General features: G+C 41.5%; 1 protein-coding gene across 10 annotated transcripts in view; it reads right to left on the bottom strand.

Moving 5' to 3' along the window:
* Positions 1-19,892, bottom strand: part of LOC105497852 (pogo transposable element derived with ZNF domain) — a 56,120-nt gene that overhangs the window by 16,711 nt on the left and 19,517 nt on the right. For 6 of the 10 annotated variants that reach the window (XM_011769333.3, XM_011769334.3, XM_011769340.3 and 3 more), the window contains 7 exons: positions 12,597-12,772; positions 11,535-11,643; positions 10,058-10,348; positions 9,758-9,976; positions 5,760-5,866; positions 4,754-5,091; positions 4,202-4,356 (listed from right to left, as the gene is read on the bottom strand). In XM_011769333.3, coding sequence (XP_011767635.2) covers positions 4,202-4,356; positions 4,754-5,091; positions 5,760-5,866; positions 9,758-9,976; positions 10,058-10,348; positions 11,535-11,643; positions 12,597-12,772 — 1,395 coding nt within the window. The remainder of the gene's footprint in view (positions 1-4,201; positions 4,357-4,753; positions 5,092-5,759; positions 5,867-9,757; positions 9,977-10,057; positions 10,349-11,534; positions 11,644-12,596; positions 12,773-19,892) is intronic. The other 4 variants (XM_011769337.2, XM_011769341.2, XM_071085502.1 and 1 more) reach the window with 1 other exon arrangement.

Below are 19,892 nucleotides of genomic sequence, written 5' to 3'. Positions count from 1 at the left end.
AAACAAACAAAAAAACTACTTTCATGCCAGATCTGTCAAGGGTGCAAAAAAGGAAGTGACAAAAGACTGCAATAATAAAATTGAAATCACTAAGGAAAGGTGATTTTGCTAAGTATAAAATTTTGTCATAAGAGACTCAAAAATTTAGTCACGGAAACCAACAGAAAAAAGATCAATGAGGGTCTACATTGTTTCTTTTCCAGAAGGAAAAGCTTATCTTCCCTCTGTGGAATTTTATTATTTGTGGAATTTCGGAGTAACAAAACCCACCCACCATAATATGCGTAAAAATGAGTTAGGTACCCAGCCTGGGTAACACAGCAAGACCCTGTCTCTACCTCCAAGAAAAGGAATAAATTAGCTGGGTGTGGGGGCACACACCTACAGTCCCAGCTACTAAGGAGGCTGAGGTGGGAGGATTGCTTGAGTCCAGGGGTTTGAGGCTGCAGTGAGCTATGATTGCATCACTGCACCCCAGCCTGGGTGGCAGAGCAAAACCCTATTGTCTCAAAAAACTGGTGTTTTCGCTGAGAGGTATGGATGAGTTACTCTGGCTTCACACAACTGACAGTGAAGAATCTTGAGTCCTATTCTAGACCAAGCTGGCTACCCTGGCACTACACTGCAGTATCACCACTGATTCTTTTTTTTTTTGAGACAGTCTTGCTCTGTTATCCAAGGTGGAGTGCAGTGGCATGATCATGGCTCACTCTAGCCTTGACCTACTGGGTTCAAGCAATCCTCCCACCTCTACCTCCTGAGTAGCTAGGACCACAGGCATGCGCCACCACACCCAGCTAAGTTTTGTATTTTTTTTTTTTTTTTGTAGAACCGGGGTTTCTCCATGCTGCCCAGGCTAGTTTTGAACTCCTAAGCTCAATCTGCCTGCCTCGGCCTCTCAAAGCGCTGAGATTACAGGCCTGAACCACTGCACCTGGCCCGGTTGATTCTAATATACATTCTACTCCCAAATGATTAGTCCAAAGTTCCACTGTCTAATATGGTGGCACCAGCAACATGTATCTAGTGAACACTTAACGTGGTAAGCTCGAATCCAATTTAGATTTGTATTTGAAAAAAGAATGACAAATATCTCATTAATTTTAAATTTTGAGTTCATGTTGAAATATTTTTAATATACTGAATAAAATATGCTGTTAAAATTAATTTTGCCTATTTTTTTAAACTTTACAGTAGACCCCCTTTGCCAATGGGAAATATATGTTCCAAGACCTCCAGTGCATACACGAAACCTCAGATAGTAGTGAACCCTATACATACCACGTTTTTTCATATATACATATATATATACACACCTATGATAAAGTTTAATTTATAAATTAGGCAAAGAGATTAACAATAAAAAATATATTATATATAAAAGGACAATTATAACAATACACTGTAATAAAAGTTATGTGAACGTAGTCTCTCAATAATCTTACTGTACTGCACTCACCTAGTTCTGGACTGTGATTGACTGAGACTAACTAAAATTGAGGATAAGGGAGCACTACTGTATTTAAAGTGAAAAAAATTAAAATTACCCATGAAGCTTGCATATTTCTACTGCCTAGTGTTAGTGTAAGCCATTAATGTCAATTCCATTTCCCTTGCCAATAAATAGTCAAAGAGATATAGAAGGAAAGCAATTCTCATTCATAAGAAAACAGATTCAAGAAAGAAAGATGCAAAGATAAGGTCTCTTCTTTGTCTAACAATTTTTTGTCTGGACGTAGTGCCTGACACTTACACAGTCACCCTGCTATGAGCCAGAGACAAGAGAATTAGTGAAAAACAGCAGAGCAGTCAAGTTCTAGGCTGAAGCAACCGTTTCTGTATCTCTCAGTTAAATGATACAAAATATATTCTAATTATTTTCTTTTGTTTTGAGATAGAGACTCGCTCTTTCATCCAGGATGGAGTGCAGTGGTGTAATCTCAGCTCACTGCAACCTCCATCTCCTGGGATCAAGTGATTCTCGTGCCTCAGCCTCCTGAGTAGTTGGGATTATCGGCGTGCACCACCACACCCAGCGAATTTTTGTATTTTTAGTAGAGATGGGCTTTTGCCATGTTGGCCATGCTGGTCTCCCCTGGCCTCAACTGATCCACCCACCTAATCCTCCCAAAGTGCTGGGATTACAGGTGTGGGCCACCACACCCAGTCTTTGTTGTTTAATTCATTTTTAGTTAAGGATTTTCATTTGCAGCAAATGCTTCCAGATAATATGCATATGTCTTTTATGCTTTTGATCATGCTGTTTTCAATCACCTAAAAGCTTTTCTTACTACTTTCCATCCGTCTAAACCTTTCTTAAATTTAAGCACAACTTTCTTGGAACCTAACCACAAGGATTTTCTCCCTTCTCTGAACTATTTTGCCTATCAATGATATCTTAAAAATGTCTATGTTTATAATATACTAACTTGTTCTCACATTTTCCTATATTTACATAATTTTTGTCTTTACAACAAAACTGGAAATCTCGTAAAGGACATCAGAAGTATTCTCAACACTGGGCTTAAATCCTCACAATGTCTCCTTAGTAGAGGTGTATTTAGAGGTGTGTGCTCATAAGCAAGTGACTTAATTTCTTTGAGCTTATGTTCAGCCTACATCTATCTATAAAATGTACAGTGTAGAAAACATTCCAGCTCAACTTATATTTCATTGAAAGCACTGTCTTTTTTTTTTTTCTTTTTTTTTTTGAAAGTACTGTCTTAATGATAAAGTACTTAATAATATTAATCTTTTTTTTTTTTTTTTTTTTTTTTTTTGGGAGATGGAGTTTTGCTCGTTGCCCAGACTGGAGTGCAATGGCATGATCTCAGCTCTCTGCAACCTCTGCCTCCTGGGTTCAAGCGATTCTCCTGCCTCTGCTTCCCGAGGAGCTGGGATTACAGAAGCGCCCACCACCATGCCCAGCTAATTTTTATATTTTTAGTAGAGATGGGGTTTCGCCATGTTGGCTGGGCTGAATTCCTGACCTCAGGTGATCCGCCCACCTCAGCCTACCGAAGTGTTGGGATTACAGGTGTTAGCCACCGTGCCTGGACATATTTCTTTTTTTCTTTTTTTTTTTTTTTGAGATGGAGTCTTGCTCAGTCGCCCAGGCTAGAAAGCAGTGGCGCAATCTCAGCTCACTGCAAGCTCCGCCTCCCGGGTTCATGCCATTCTCCTGCCTCAGCCTCCCAAGTAGCTGGGACTACAGGTGCCTGCCGCCATGCCCGGCTAATTTTTTACATTTTTAGTAGAGACGGGGTTTCACCGTGTTAGTCAGGATGGTCTCGATCTCCTGTCCTCGTTATCCGCCTGCCTCGGCCTCCCAAAGTGTTGGGATTACAGGCGTGAGCCACTGCGCCCGGCCCATATTATCTTTTATCCTACTTAATTTCTTTGAGCTTATGTCCAGCCTACATCTATAAAATGTACAGTGTAAAAACACTACAGCTCATCTTATATTTCATTGAAAGCAATGTCTTCATGATAAAGTACTTCATAATATTATCTTCTATCCTACATAAAACCTATCAGGGTATTAACTAAAGTGGATGAGCAAATAGATGACTGTTCCTTCTATAAAGAGACCTAAGAAATAAATTCATTACGTTTGTTTTTCTACAGTGGTTCTGAATCAAGGCCCCTAATAATTCAGGATCTAAGACTGAACTCTATCCATGCTCGAACAAAATAAAAGTCAGGCTTGTAAAAAAAAAACAAGGTGAATGAAGTAAAGAACTGGCCACAAGGCCGGGCGCGGTGGCTCAAGCCTGTAGTCCCAGCACTTTGGGAGGCCGAGACGGGCGGATCACAAGGTCAGGAGATCGAGACCAGCCTGGCTAATACGGTGAAACCCCGTCTCTACTAAAAAAATACAAAAAACTAGCCGGGTGAGGTGGCGGGCGCCTATAGTCCCAGCTACTCGGGAGGCTGAGGCAGGAGAATGGCGTAGACCCGGGAGGCGGAGCTTGCAGTGAGCTGAGATGCGGCCACTGCACTCCAGCCTGGGCGACAGAGCCAGACTCTGTCTGAAAAAAAAAAAAAAAAAAAAAAAAAAAAGAACTGGCCACAAATATGAAAAGTACTTCCTCTACACTGTTACCCACATGTAAATAAATATAATGGGCTCCCCCCAGCGCCATTCAATGAGTGAACGGCAAGGTATATTCCCCTAGAGTTTAAGAGTTTCCAAACTTACTAGTAGATTCATAGGGACTATGAACATTTTCCAAGTGGCACTGAAGCTGGAAGGGAGTGGAAAACTGGCGGTAACAGTGCTGACAGATAGTATGACCATCTACCTCACCGTTCTGCTGATCAAGTTCTACATGGTGTTTCATATGGTTCATGAATCTGTAATAAAGTACAAAGAGAAAGTACAGAAAACATAAAAAATCAGTAGCCTTTTAGAAATATAATGGTAAAATCACAGAACAAACATTATCTACTCCCCTCCATTCCCCAAACTTCCTGTTTGGGATATCCTTTTCTGAGCCCAGAAAAATAGTGAGTTCTTGAAACTAAGAGAGTTCTGTGAAAGGAGATGTACTGGTTTCCTTTACTCGATCCAGTGACCTTTTGTTTAATACCACAATATCTCCTTCTATAGTCCTAGTTACTGATTTAAAGATAACCCCAGCAAGATTGTATAGTAGTTAGGTCCATTCTCCAAAGAGAAAGACTTAAAATATATAAGAAAATGTAAGTCTTCTCTTGTCCAAAGTAACCTCCAAGGCTCTTCAACACTTACCGAATATTGTTTTTTAGTCTTTTGGTACAATGTGGGCATCGGAAAGATGTGGCGACCTTAGGGAAATTTGTGAGCTGGGCTACTTTGCCACCATCCCGTCCATAGTAGAAGTCATCTACAAGCATAATGAGTTTGGTCTGGACGGCATCACCCACGTTCTCATTTGGCTCTGGTACTTTGGTAGGTGGTGACAGAGCAGGAATAGGTGTAGAAGAAGGTGTGGAAGCAACAGGAGCTGTTTTCTCAGGGGATGGGGGCTTTGCTGCTGATGGGACACTGGGTTCTGAATCCAGGGACTTTCCTTTCTTCTGGTATTCAACCATTTCTGGGCAACAGTACTATAAAGAAAGACATCTGATCATTCTGGTTATCCTGGGGGCTAGAATGTGCTAACTCCTTAACTTCACTACCATTCCTTGTTAACGGTTTGGTTTCAGGTATTCTCATTCAGCTTTCACCCTTCAGTCTTTTAGTGTTTCCAAGTTTCACTCCTTTTCTAGAGTATATCCACAGCCGTACGCCACCCAAACACCATACTTTGTACTTCTCCCTCCTGCCTGTCTTAGGTCCCTTAATCATTAGTGTAACTCGGCTCTGAGCTCCCTGGCAAAAAACATTTTCCAACCTTTTTGTCTGGACTAATACCAAAAAATGAAAAGCTAAAAAATAGAAATAAGAGCTCCTGATTCATCCAATGATACAATTAACAGAAAATGAACTGAGGCCAATATGGTTTGAGTCCTTATTACCTATAAACCTGTTCTTCTGTGTGGTTTCAAAATCTACCATGCTAAGAAAGATCACATATGTTCTGATCTATTTGAGGGTCTTTAAATGTATCCCATCACATTCCAAAGTACATAGCTCTTTTAAAAACAGACCAAGAGAAACAGTAACCCTCTAAAAAGCTTCAGTCATTTTAGAGCCCCTACTTCACAAGCTTCCAATATTAATGAAGGTAAATGGCAGAAGCCACTTAAGCTGGATCACAGGTGATATCACTTACACACATGTGACCTCTCAAAGCTTCAGTAACACGAAATTGAGCATTACACCGTGGACATATTTTCCGTCCACCATCCTGGAGGTCAAATACTGGGATGGAAGAGGTCACTGAAAGAAGTGAGAAGAATTGGTAAGATTAATACAATGACACCGGAAAAAGATTACTAACCTTTTGGGAAAAGGTCAAACACTCCCTGAGAAATATATAAAACGATAAGCAAGCATGAGAGATCACTATGGTTTTTTGTTTGTTTTTTTTTTTTTTTTGAGACAGGGTCTCTCAGTCTGCTGCCCAGGCTGGAGTGCAGTGGCACGACCACAGCTCACTGCAGCCTTGACCTCCCTGGGCTCAAGATCACTATGTTTGAGGCACGTTCCTTTTACTGTTCTAACTCTAGGCCAGGGGTCAGCAAACCACAGCTCGCAGATCAAATCCAGCCCAGCTGCCAGTTTCTGTTTGGCCCATAACCTAAGAATAATTTGTATGTGATTTTTTTGTTAAGGTTTTTGTTTTTGTTTTTTCAATCTTGCAGAACTGAAGTTATACCCAATAAAAAACTCTCCCCTCGCCTCCAACCCGGCAACCACCATTCAACTTTGTCTCTATGAATCTGACTACTCTAGGTACCTCAAGTAAGTGGAATCATATAGTAATTGTCCTTTTGTGACTAGCCTATTTCACTTTAGTATAATGTCTTCAAGGTTCAACCATGTTGTAGCACTGTTGTAGCAGAATTTCCTTTTTTTTTTTTTTTTTTGAGAGGGATTCTCGCTTTGTTGCCCAGGCTGGAGTGCAGTGGCACGATCTCGGTTCACTGCAACCTGCAACTCTCGGGTTCAAGTGATTCTCCTGCCTCAACTTCCCGAGTAGCTGGGATTACAGGCACGTGCCACCACGCTCGGCTAATTTTTGTGTTTTTTTGTGTTTTTTTTTTTTTTTTTTTTTTTTTTTTTTTTTTTAGAGGGAGTCTCACTCTGTCGCCCAGGCTGGAGTGCAGTGGCGTGATCTTGGCTCACTGCAAGCTCCGCCTCCCGGATTTACGCCATTCTCCTGCCTCAGCCTCCCGAGTAGCTGGGACTACAGGGGCCCGCCACCTCACCCGGCTAGTTTTTTTTTCGTATTTTTTAGTAGAGTTGGGGTTTCATCGTGTTAGCCAGGATGGTCTCGATCTCCTGACCTCACGATCCGCCCGTCTCGGCCTCCCAAAGTGCTGGGATTACAGGCTTGAGCCACCCCGCCTGGCCTCAGAATTTCCTTTCTTAAGCCTGAACAATATACCATTGTATGTGAATACCACATTTTATTCATGCCTTTATCAGTTGATGGACCTCTGTGTTGCTTTCACCTTTCAGCTATTGTGAATAATGTTGCAATGAGCATAGGCGTACAAATACCTGTTCTAAACCCTGCTTTCAATTCTTTTGGGTATAGAACCAGAAGTGGAATTCCTGGAGCATACAATTCTATCATTTTTAACTTTTTGAGGAATCATCACACTGTTTCCAAAGTGGCTGTATCATTTTACATTTCCACCAACAGTGCGTAAGGGTTCTGCTTTCTCCACATCCTCAACAATATTTGTTATTTTCCGGTTCTTTGCTAATAGCCATCCTAATGGGGGTGAGACGGTACCTCATTGTGGTTTTGATTTGCATTTCCGTAATGATTAATAACGCCGAGCACCTTTTCATGAGCTTATTAGCTATAACTTTCTTTGGAGAAAGCTCTGTTCAGTCCTTTGCCTACCTTTTTTTTTTTTTTTTTTTTGAGATGGGGTCTTGCTCTGTCGCCCAGGCTGCAGTGCAGTGGCACGATCTCGCTCACCACAACCTCTGTCTTCCAGGTTCAAGCAATTCTCCCATTTCAGCCTCCTGAGTAGCTGGGAATACAGGCACACAACACTGTGCCTGGCTAATTTTTGTATTTTTAGTAGAGACAGGGTTTCACCATATTGGTCAGGCTGGTCTTGAACTCCTGACCTCGTGATCCACTTGCCTCGGCCTCTCAAAGTGCTGGGATTACAGGCATAAACCACTGCGCCCAGCCAATCCTTTGCCTATTTTGTTTGTTTGTTTTTTTGAGACGGAGTCTCGCTCTCACCCAGGCTGGAGTGCAGTGGCGCCATCTCGGCTCACTGCAAGCTCCACCTCCTGGGTTCATGCCATTCTCCTGCCTCAGCCTTCCGAGTAGCTGGGACCACAGGCGCCCGCCACCACGCCCGGCTATTTTTTTGTATTTTTTTTTTTTTTTTTTTTTTTTGAGACAGAGTCTCGCTCTGTCACCCAGGCTGGAGTGCAGTGACCGGATCTCAGCTCACTGCAAGCTCCGCCTCCCGGGTTCACGCCATTCTCCTGCCTCAGCCTCCCGAGTAGCTGGGACTACAGGCGCCTGCCACCTCGCCCGGCTAAGTTTTTGTATTTTTAGTAGAGGCGGGGTTTCACTGTGTTAGCCAGGATGGTCTCGATCTCCTGACCTCATGATCTGCCCGTCTCGGCCTCCCAAAGTGCTGGGATTACAGGCTTGAGCCACCGCGCCCGGCCATTTTTTTGTATTTTTAGTAGAGCTGGGGTTTCACCGGGATGGTCTCGATCTCCTAACCTCGCGATCTGCCCACCTTGGCCTCCCAAAGTGCTGGGATTACAGGCGTGAGCCACAGCGCCCGGCCTCCTTTGCCTATTTTTAAAAAAGGTTGTTTGGGAGTTTTTTTGATACTGAACTGTAGGAATTCTCTATATATTCTGGATGTTAACCCCTTATTAGATACATAATTCGCAAATATTTTCTCCCATTCTGTGGCTTCCCTTTTCACTGCGTTGATAATGTCCTTTGATGCGCAAAAGCTTTAAATTTTGATATAATTTAATTTACCCATTTTTTTCTTTTCTTGCCTATGCTTTTGGTGTCATATCCAAGAAATAGTAATCATTGTCAAATCCAGTATCATGAAGCTTTTTGTCCTATGATTTTTCTAAGAGTCTTATAGTTTTAGTTCATTTAGGTCTTTGATCCATTTTGAGTTAATTTTTGTATTAAGAGTAAGGTAAGGTTCAACTTCATTTTTTTGGACACGGATATCTAGTTTTCCCAACAACTTTTTTTTTTAAAGGTTTTTACCTTTTTTTGAGACAGGGTCTCATTCTGTTGCAGTGGCATGATCACGGCTCACTGCAGGCTCAACCTTCTGGGTTCAAGCCATCCTCTCACCTCAGACTCCTGAGTAGCGAGGACTGCAGACATACACCACCACACCTGGCTAATTTTTCTCTTTTTTTTGTAGAGAAGGGATCTCACCATGTTGCCCAGGCTGGTCTCAAACTCCTAGGCTCAAGTGATCCTCCCGCCTTGGCCTCCCATAATGCTGGGATTAGATGTGAGCCACTGCATCTTGCGGCTTTTATTTTTAAAAGGTTGAAATAAAAGAATAAAATTTTTCGACACATGAAAATTTTATGAAACTTAAATTTCAGTCCATAAATAGTTTTTAGTGGAGCACAGCCATGCTCATTCGTTTATGTACCTGTGGCTGCTTCCACACCACAACAGCACAGCTAACAGCTGCAACAGAGGCTACATATCGTGCACAAAGCCTCCAAATTTACTACTAGACCCTTTACAGAAAACATTTGCCGACCCCTGCTCTAGACCATCGAAAACCCTCATGCTCATATTCTCAACCTGAAGATCTCTCTACCAAATCCCAACTTCAAAACCTTGTTTAGAAATCCATCTCTTCCATGAAGTTATCTTTCATTATCTCACCAATCTCTTGATCAATTTCACTAATCCCCAAAGCACAATTACACATAGAATTTCTTAGAGCTGATTCAGTTACACTTTTTATAAGTGACTTTCTCCTTACTAAAGTTTCTGTAAGAACAAACTACAGCAGCTATATTTTATTTTATTTCTGTATTTCTGAGTATAGAACTCTGATACAACAAACACTTTATTAATGTTTTTGAATGACTGGCTGCTCAGGGTCTTTCAGGTTATTGTACCTTTCATTGATGACTCAGGTCCGCTGGTTCTTTGAGAGCCATGAGCAGAGCTGTTGTTGGACACCACCACTGGCCCAGCACTCTGGCCCAGGGAAGGGATTGTGTTAAGGGTATTCACCAATTTGGCCACTTCATTGCTATTTTCACCTGTAACGCCAGGTCGCTTCACAGTGACAAAGCTGGCAATGCTCACTGCAGGTGGAGAGGGGAAGGAGGGAGCTACGGTGACCAAGTGATAATCATCTGTTCTCCACCCACCATCCCATCCTAGCTCTGCCATCTCCTCTTCCCAAGCCTTACCTAGCTTGGGATTCGTGGTCTGGTTTGACTGGCCAGGAGACTGAACAGCTAGTTGCCCCAGTGAGGTTGGCTGTGTGGCAGTGGGAGTGGTGGAAGTGCTGGGAGTGGACTTGGTCTGCTGGGACTGGGACTGTGGGACGGTGCTTCGAATGGTAAGAGTGGCCGGGATGACGGTGGTGAAGGTGTTGGTGGTGGGCCTCACAGGCATTGTGGAGCCTGGCCTCACAGGGGTCATCTGGGAGAACACTTGTGGAACTCCAACTGTCGGCTTAACAAACTGGGTACCTGGGGCTTTAAAAGAGAGATAAAGTACCAGATCTTGGTCAGTGAGCTCACCTATAAAACATTCTCCCTGCCTTTACTGGAAAGATTATTTCCCCAAACTGATGGATGATCATCAGAAGTTTCCAAGAGTAGTATAGATTCTAAAGACTAAGAAAGCACAAGGTGTCCATATTGACAAAATAAATTAGCCTGGGTAGCCTAAAAACATTTAGTTAAGACTCCCATCAACTCCTCCTGAAACACCTTACCACACTGCCTTTTTATTAATTCTAAGAATACAATTAGTAGCTCGACCTCGGTACTGGCAATATGGGTGTGTATAGGCCAAATGGCAAACCTGGTCCTGAAAAAAGAAATCAGTCTTTCTCAGAGTACTAAAGGAGTCTTCCATCCTTTCCTATCAACTCAGAAGACAGACTATGTCATTCTACTAGGATGTCCCAAAGGAGAATGTCTACTGGCTCAACTGTAGACGATTCCACTGAGAAAAATAAAGAAATATCAGGGTAAGCTGGTCAAACTGAGGGCTAAAAACCCCTGTGGGCTATGAGAACAAAAAATAAAACCTTAGGGAGACAAGCTACAGAGGTACCCTTACAAATAGCTAAATTAAGATATTCTTTTTTGGTCTGAATTGTAGTAAACTTATACATGCTAAATAGAGCAATGGAAAATTCTAAGATTTTAAAAAATTATCCTTCTCAGAATCTTAAAAAACAAAAAAACTATCTAGCAGAATCTTAAAAAAAAACACAAAAAAACTATCTAGTCATTGACAGTATTTATCCATAAAGGGAATGGTCATTTGTTTATATCTAAAATCCATGCTATAAAATTAAAACAAAGTTTATAATCCCACCGTGCAAATGAGGAGATGTGTAAGGAATGAATTTGTGAGTTTGCATTAATAACATTTCTCCAGGATAACAAACTTAATAGCTGACTAAATACCAGTTACAGAAAAATGACTATAAACTCTGTTTTACTACTTCATGAAGGGTGGTGAAAAGCTAAACAGAAATAAATAAAACCACCACCCTGGCCAAACAGATTTTAAAAAATTGGGCTTAAATCATTAAGATTTTTATATTTTCTTTAAATATACTTACTAAATGACTTAGGATATGTAGAACAACAAAAACAAATCTTCTGGATGCCGGTTTACTCCAAATGGATAGACATTTTTCCTTACCTGGAACTAGTGTAATTGGTCTAACCGTTTGGCCTTGCTGTACGTTCAGCACAATCCCAACCTGATTCATTGCATTTTGTACAGGCCGGACATTCCTTACAGGAAATCCCTGTATTAAAAAGCAAAATGATCTTTAACATGGAGACCAACTAACACTAACAAACATTGCAGTATGACCTATATCCAAAAAAATTCCCATACTCTTACTTAATGGTTCTCTCTCTAGAATTATAGCTTTTAAACGACTGAGATGGAAAAGTTTAGGAAATTCTGGCAAACTTTTGAGTAACAAAATATCAAAACTAGAGAACAAGCTTTGGTACACATGAGCAAAAATGAAAACCTATTCCCTGACTTAAGAGAGCATCGGTTTAAAAAACCTCAACAACACATTGGCTCCCTGAAGTGCTAAATGAAGAGAAGCGGGGGTGGGGGAGCGGGGGGAAGAGCAATGTTCACTGGAGTGATTCAACATACCAACAATCCTAAGAAATTGTTCCCAAAGTCTACTTCAAAGGCCACAAACCTTTGGCAAATTCATAAGAATTTACAACTCAGGAAGCCACAGGCAGAGAAGCATTTGCCTTTAGAATCAGGCTTTCAGAATTAGGCTTTCAACTTCAATTCAACACATTATATATCAAATAAGTCATCTTCCTTGTCTCCCAAAGGTCTCCATGAACTCCACCAATTACATATATACATCTCAAAAGTTAACTAACTCATCCCATGGGAAGAGGAGCAGTCCAAGCAAAGGGTGAAAAGCCGCAAGAGCCAAGCATTAAGGCTTCCTAATCCAAGCTTTCCCACTAATTTCTCTCTAGATTTTAATCAAATCACTTAATAAACTTCTAAGGGGTTTAAAGAAGATATTACCCAGCCATGCTATCTAAGCTGGGCTTTCCACAATCAACATCAAATTGCAGAACAGTAAATGAGAAAGCCAGGTCAAGAGACAAGACTTAAACACTTCTAATGATGCCAAAGACCCTAAGTCAGAGCTTTCAGAGGTTCATAGTCTTTCTCTCCTCTAGCAACCTTGGAATTCAGAGTCCTACTCACCTGTGTAGTGATAAATATTGGTTGTGAGGCCACAGGGGAACTAGTCACATGATTGGCATTCTGCATGACCTGAACAGGCCTCAATACCGGTTGAGTAACCATTGTGCCCAGACCTGGGGCTGGATTCTGGGTCAGGATGAGTGGCTGTCCACCTTGCTGGACCAAAGGATTGCCAGCTAAAGGGCAAAGGAAGAAAAAAAAAAAAAAGGAACGTTAGAAACAATGTTAAACCCACTTTATTTTATTTTATCTGATTTACTTTATTTTATTTTATCTGATACAGGGTCTCACTCTGTCACCCACGCTGGAGTGCAGTGGCACAGTCATGGCTCACTGCAGCCTCAACTTCCTGGGCTCAGGCGATTCTTCCACTTCAACCTCCCAAGTACAAATCCATATTTTATTAGAAACAGAAATGGTGTCCTATATGCCAAAATATTCAAGACTGCCACTCATCTCAGGTTTAATGTGACCAAATTCACCAAAAAATTAAGCTTCACCCAAATCTACAACTAACAGAAAAACAGATGGGTAGGGGAGGTTCACTAACACTTTACCCATATGTCTTAACTGGGGATGAAAGACACATTAGAGTTCTATGTGGCTAGTACCCTGACTCTCATGATTTAAGTGACCACATATAATCTCCTCCACCAAAGCAGCAGAATAAAATATGTTAAGTCTTTTTTCCATATTTTAACTAGGTAAAGCCTGTTTTATTAGAATATAATTTGTTAGCTAATCCCCCTTAATTTTTAAAAAAGAATATTCATCAACAAACATTAATTCAGCAAGTACACAGAATCTAAAGAATGGTTTCTCTTCCTAGTGAGTTAAATCTGAGAAATGCAAGATTCTTTAAGCAACCACTGGGAACCCAGAGACTGACAGGCTACCTACTGTAGCCTTTCTCTTTATGTTATCAGGGCTGATAAACAGAAGACCTGGACAAAAACTAACCCACACCAAGTAAAAATGACATGATTTCAGAAGATAATGATTCATTCATGAATAAATATTAATAAACTGGGCTATTTATTATTGAAATATCTTAAATTCCTTTCATTTGCGAGACAATTTTATAAATATTTTTAAGTCCCCTATTGCATGACATTTGGTGAAAAAGCCAATACTAAGTTTCCTGATTTACAAAGAATACTCAAAACCAGATAGAAAATTTCAGAGCACCAATATACCTAAGCTAAAGAGTCAAGCAGGCCAGGCATGGTGGCTCACGCCTGTAATCTCAGCACTTTGGGAGGCCAAGGCAGGCAATCACTTGAGGTCAGGAGCTCAAGACCAGCCTGGCCAACATGGCAAAACTCCGTCTCTACTAAAAATTAGCCAGGCATGGTGGCATATACCTGTAATTCCATCTACTTGGGAAGCTGAGGCAGGAGAATTGCTTGAACCAGGGAGGCGGAGGTTGCAGTGAGCCAACATAGTGCCACTGCACTCCAGCCTGGGCGACAGAGCAAGGCTTTGTTTCAAAACAACAACAACAACAAGAAACAAAAAACAAAAGAGTCAAGCAAAATATGGCCTCAACTTTTTACCCAAAATCACCAGAATGGTATGGGCCCCTCTGAAATGTATGTTCTACCTGGCAGGTTATATCACCACAGTTAACTACAAAGCTAGACCACCAAAGGAATAGGCATGTAGGTGGCTACTAATGGGCCAACAGTGGCTTATCTCATACTCTCTCAGAAACTGAGAGCTCATCAGTAGACTAGACCCTCAGTTACTGAGCCAGAAGACTAGTGATTGTAGAGGCAGATAGATAAATAAAACAGAAAATTCCAGCAAGTTCTATCCATGTTAAACTATACTGGCAAGTTATCGATGGTGGGTTAATTTTTTAAATGTTTTATTATGGAGAAGTCAAAACATACATAAAAAGAGAACACTACAGTGAACACCGACGTAACCACCACCCTGCTTCAATAATTATCAATGTATGGCAAGTCTTATTTCTTCTATACCTTCTACATACTTAATAGTTCCCATATCACTTTAAAACAAGTTCTAGATCATATCATCTCTAAGTATTTCAAAATGTACCTCCTACATAAGAACTTCAAAAAAAGATAAAAGAATCATACTAACATAACTCCTGAACATTATAATAATTATTCAATATCAAATACCCAGTCAAAATTCAAATTTACTTGTTTGTATTTTTTAAAGAATTTGTCTGAATCCAGTTACAAAATGTTTGCAAAGTGCAACTGATGAACATAAGTCAAGTCTTTTAATCTACAGGTTCCCCAACCATCTGTTTCTATCCTTTTGAAATTTATGGTTGAAAAATACTGACTAAGCAAAAGTCTATATTTTCTAGTCATTATTTTAACTGCTAGGACAAAAGAAAATAAATTATCTCTTATTTATCCTAATTCTAAATTCTCAAGGTAATTACTAGCTGAACATCCCAATTAAATACAAGAAGGGAAAGATGGAGGTTTTTTTCATTTCTGTGAAATCAATCAGCATTAGCAAGTCTCTTAAAGACAGATGAGGTTTCTACCAAACCTGTAAATACCATTATAAAGGATTTTAACAGCATTTTCTGCAAATATTTTCTCTTGTATCAGAGTCAAGTTTAAATTTTGGTGGATTGTTAGAATTTTTCCAAAAAGGCCGGGCAAGGTGGCTCACGCCTGTAATCCCAGCACTTTGGGAGGATGAGGTGGGTGGATCACCTGAGGTCAGGAGTTTGAGACCAGCCTGACCAACATGGAGAAACCCTGTCTCTACTAAAAATAACAAAATTAGCCAGGAGTAGTGGCGCATGCCTGTAATCCCAGCTACTCAGGAGGCTGAGGCAGGAGAATTGCTTGAACCTTGCAGGCAGAGGTTGCGTTGAGCCGAGATTGTGCCACTGCACTCCAGTCTGAGCAATAAGAGTGAAACTCCATCTCAAAAAAAAAAAAAAAAAAAAAGAAATTTTCCAAAAATATGGTACAACGAAAAAGTGGTTTTCTAAGACCAGATTAGATTCACAATACAATGGAAAGCAAAAGCCAGTCTATGGAAAGTCACACTGGGTAAATTATACTTATTTAGAAGCATTTTAATGATTTCTGCAATCTTATTAAATCTTTGCTCAAAGGAATTCTGCCAATTCAAGTGTCTTACAAGGTTGTATTTCCAGAGGATGAAACAGGCTATCAGAATTCTGGTGCTTTAAAAAAAAAAAAAAAAAAAAAAGCCTTTAAAAGGATTATCCAGCCTAGAGCAGTGGTAAGCACCTGTAGTCCAGCTATTCGAGAGACTGAAGCAGGTGGAACACTTGAGCCCAGGAGTTTTGAGTCCGGCCTGGACAACACAGTGAGACTCCCATCTCAAAAACAAAACAAGGCCAGGCGTGGTGGCTCACACCTACAATGTCAGCACTTCGGGAGGCCAAGGCAGGCGGATCACTTGAGGTCAAGAGTTTGTGACCAGCCTGGCCATCATGGTGAAACCCCATCTCTACTAAAAATACAAAAGTTAGTTGGGCATGGTGGCACATGCCTGTAATCCCAGCTACTTGAGTGACTGAGGCATGGCAATTGCTTGAACCCAGGCGGTGGAGGCTTCAGTGAGCCAAGATTGTGCCATTGCACTCCAATCTGGGCAACAGTGTGAGTCTCAGTCTCAAAAATAAAAAATGAAAAATAGCCAGGCGTGGTGGTGTGCACCTGTAGTCCCAGCTACTTGGGGGGCCGAGGTGGGAGGATCGTTTGATACTGGGAGTTGGAGGGTGCAATGAGCCAGCCATGTTCGTGCCACTACTGTACTCTAGCCTGGGTGACAAAGTGAGACCCTATCTCGAACAAAACAAAGAAAACCTAACAAACAAATGAAACAAAACAATCCACCTCGCTGACAATGAATTCCAAGAGTTTTCTTCTGTACTTCAGACGTCATATGGTATCAAGCACATTATTTTTTGAGATGGGAGTCTCACTCTGTCACCAGGCTGGAGTGCAGTGGCGCGATCTCAGCTCACTGTAAGCTCCATCTCCCGGGTTCAAACGATTCCCCTGCCTCAGCCTCCCGAGTAGCTGGGACTACAGGCCCAGCTAACTTTTTGTATTTTAGTAGAGATGGGGTTTCACCATGTTGGCCAGGATGGTCTCAATCTCCTGACCTTGTGATCTGCCTGCCTTGCACATTATTAATTTAAAAAAAAAAAAAAAATCAAAGAATTATGCAACTAACTTTCTCTAAGTTTGCTCTCTCTTGATTTTTTTCCTTCATTTTTTTTTTTTTTCTTCACAAGGAGTTTTGCTCTGTCACCCAGGCTGGAATGGTGCAATCTCAGCTCCCTGCAACCTCTGCCTCCCAGGTTCAAAGGATTCTCCTGCCTTAGCTTCCCTAATAGCTGGGATTGCAGGCATGTGCCACCACACCTGGCTAATTTTGTATGTCTAGCTTCTTTCTCAGCATTATGTTTTCAAGGTTCATCTATGTTATAGAATGTATCAGTATTTCATTCCTTTTTATGAGCCAATAATATTCCATTGTGTATATATACATTTTGTTTATCCATTAATTGATGGACACAGGTTGTTTTTACTTTTAGCTATAACAAATGATACTGCTATGAATATTAGTGCACAAGTTTTTATGTGAACATACATTTTCCATTCTCTTGGGTATACAGCTAGGAGTAGAACTGCTGGGTCACATGGTAACTCTATGTGTAACTTTTCGAGGGCCAAGTGAGGTGGCTCATATCTGTAATCTTAGCACTTTGGGAGGCCAAGACAGGCAGATTACTTGAGGTCAGGAGTTTGAGACCAGCCTAGCCAACATGGTGACATACTGTCTCTGCTAAAAATACAAAAGTTAGCCGGGTGTGGTGGCAGGCACCTGTAGTCCCAGCTACTCCGGAGACTGAGGCATGAGAATCGTTTCAACTTGGGAGGCAGAGGCTGCAGTGAGCTGAGATCGCGCCACTGTACTCCAGCCTGGGTAACAACAAAGCAGGCTGGTGTGCAGACTCCGTCTCAAAAAAAAAAAAATACATGCCACAAACACCTTCCAGTTTGTGGTTTGTCTTCTCAGGGTTTTTTTTTTTTTAATCACATTTTTTTTTTTTTTTTTTTTTTTTTTGAGACGGAGTCTCGCTGTGTCCCCCAGGCTGGAGTGCAATGGCACGATCTCGGCTCACTGCAAGCTCCGCCTCCTGGGATCCCGCCATTCTCCTGCCTCAGCCTCCTGAGTAGCTGGGACTACAGGCGCCCGCCATCGCGCCCGGCTAATTTTTTTGTATTTTTAGTAGAGACAGGGTTTCACCGTGTTAGCCAGGATGGTCTCGATCTCCTGACCTTGTGATCCGCCCGCCTCGGCCTCCCAAAGTGCTGGGATTACAGGCGTGAGCCACCGCGCCCGGCTTTTTTAATCACATCTTTAATGTAGTTCTATTTATCAATTTTACCCTTTATGGTTAGCTCTGTTTTTGTATTCGGTTTAAGAAATCTTTCTCTCTTCTGAGATCACACATTTTTTATTTTATTTTAAATTTCTAAACTTTCTAAAGCACACTAAGTGAAACAATACTGAATTGTTTAAAAGTTATTCTCATTTGCTGGCTGGGAGCAGTGTCTCACGCCTGTAATTCCAAAACTTTGGGAAGCCATGGTGGGTGGATCACTTGAGGTCAGGAAATTAGAGACAAGCCTAGCCAACATAGTGAAACCCTGTCTCTACTAAAAATACAGAAATTAGCCGAGCATGGTGGCGCATGCCTATAATCCCAGCTACTAGGGTGGGTGAGGCATGAGAATGGCTTGAACCTGGAAGACGGCGGTTGCAGTGAGTCGAGATTGTGCCACTGTACTCTAGCCTGGGTGATGGAGTGAGACTCTGTCTCAAAAAAAACAAATGTTATTCTTATTTGCTATGTTACTAATGTAGTAAGCAGATAATACACCAATACAATTAAACTGAAGGCTTAAAGGGAAACTGGGTTGTAAGAGGCAATATTTCTCATTCGCTTTATTCTGAAGCCATATCCTTAAAGTTGGACTAGCATTTCAATAGTTCCTAGGCTGGGCGCGGTGGCTCACGCCTGTAATCCCAGCACTTTGGAAGGCCGAGGTGGGCAAATTACCTGAGGTCAGGAGTTCGAGATCAGCCTGGTCAACACTGTGAAATCCCATCTCTACTAAAAACACAAAAAACTTAGCTAGGCATGGTGGCGCATGCCTGTAATCACAGCTATTCAGGAGGCTGAGGCAAGAGAATTACTTGAACCCAGGAAGTGGAGGTTGCAGTGGGCCGAGATCATGCCACTGTACTCCAGCCTGAGTGACAAAGGGAGACTCCGTCTCAAGAAAACAAAAAACAAGAGTATCTGATGAAAAAAGTTACAGAACTGTATGTATTTTTTATATAGATATATAAAGTGAGATAAATTAGACAACTGCAATTAATTTAGGCTTATCTATGGATGAATTTTTTTTGGAATATACAAGACTGTGGTTACCAGTCTATACCCACTGTCTTCTTTTTTTCATGAACATGGGTTATGGGTTAACATTTTAATATAAACATTAGAGGCTTTTAAAGTAAATAAAGTCAATTTATATTTTTTAAAAAAAATTAGTACACTGGCCATAGGCAGGCTCAAGAATCAAGGGTACATTCAAGGAGTCAAGGAGACCAGGTCATCTCAGCATGTCATACGATGCTCAGCTGGCCTGGCACGGTGGCTCACTCACACCTGTAATCCCAGCACTTTGGGAGGCCGAGGAGGGAGGACCGCTTGAGCTTGGGAGTTTGAGACCAGCCCAGGCAACATGGTGAAACCCTGTCTCTACAAAAATTATAAAAGTTAGCCAGGCATAGTGGCATGTGCCTGTAGTCCTAGCTACTTGCAGGGCTGAGGTGGGAGGATTGCTGAGCCAGGGAGGCTGAGGCTGCAGTGAGCTGTGTTCATGCCACTGCACTCCAGCCTGGGTGACAAAGCAAGATCCCGTTTCGGGGGGGGTGGTGAGAAAAAGATACACAGCCATCTCAGTATGGGCCTTGGAACCCTGGGATCAAAGAAAAGGTTAGGTAAGCTGGTTGCTAACAGAACTTTAACAGTTTAAGAGACACACAGGACTAGTCCTGTGGGTTATCAGAACTTACAAACATTAGTGTCACTAAAGCTGGTATACAACTCCCCCACTGCTAAATTTGACTGGCTTAAAAAAAAAAAAAGAAATACACAGGAAAGCAATATAATACAGTAGAAATCCCAAAAGCTTTGAAGTCCAGAGAATTCAAATCCAGTTTAGTTACTTAGCAACCATTAAG

This window comes from Macaca nemestrina, chromosome 1, assembly GCF_043159975.1.
Source record: "Macaca nemestrina isolate mMacNem1 chromosome 1, mMacNem.hap1, whole genome shotgun sequence".
In the NCBI taxonomy this organism is placed as follows: domain Eukaryota; kingdom Metazoa; phylum Chordata; class Mammalia; order Primates; family Cercopithecidae; genus Macaca; species Macaca nemestrina.
The sequence above is the reverse complement of the archived record's forward strand: the minus strand, read 5'-3'. Positions and strand labels throughout refer to the sequence as shown.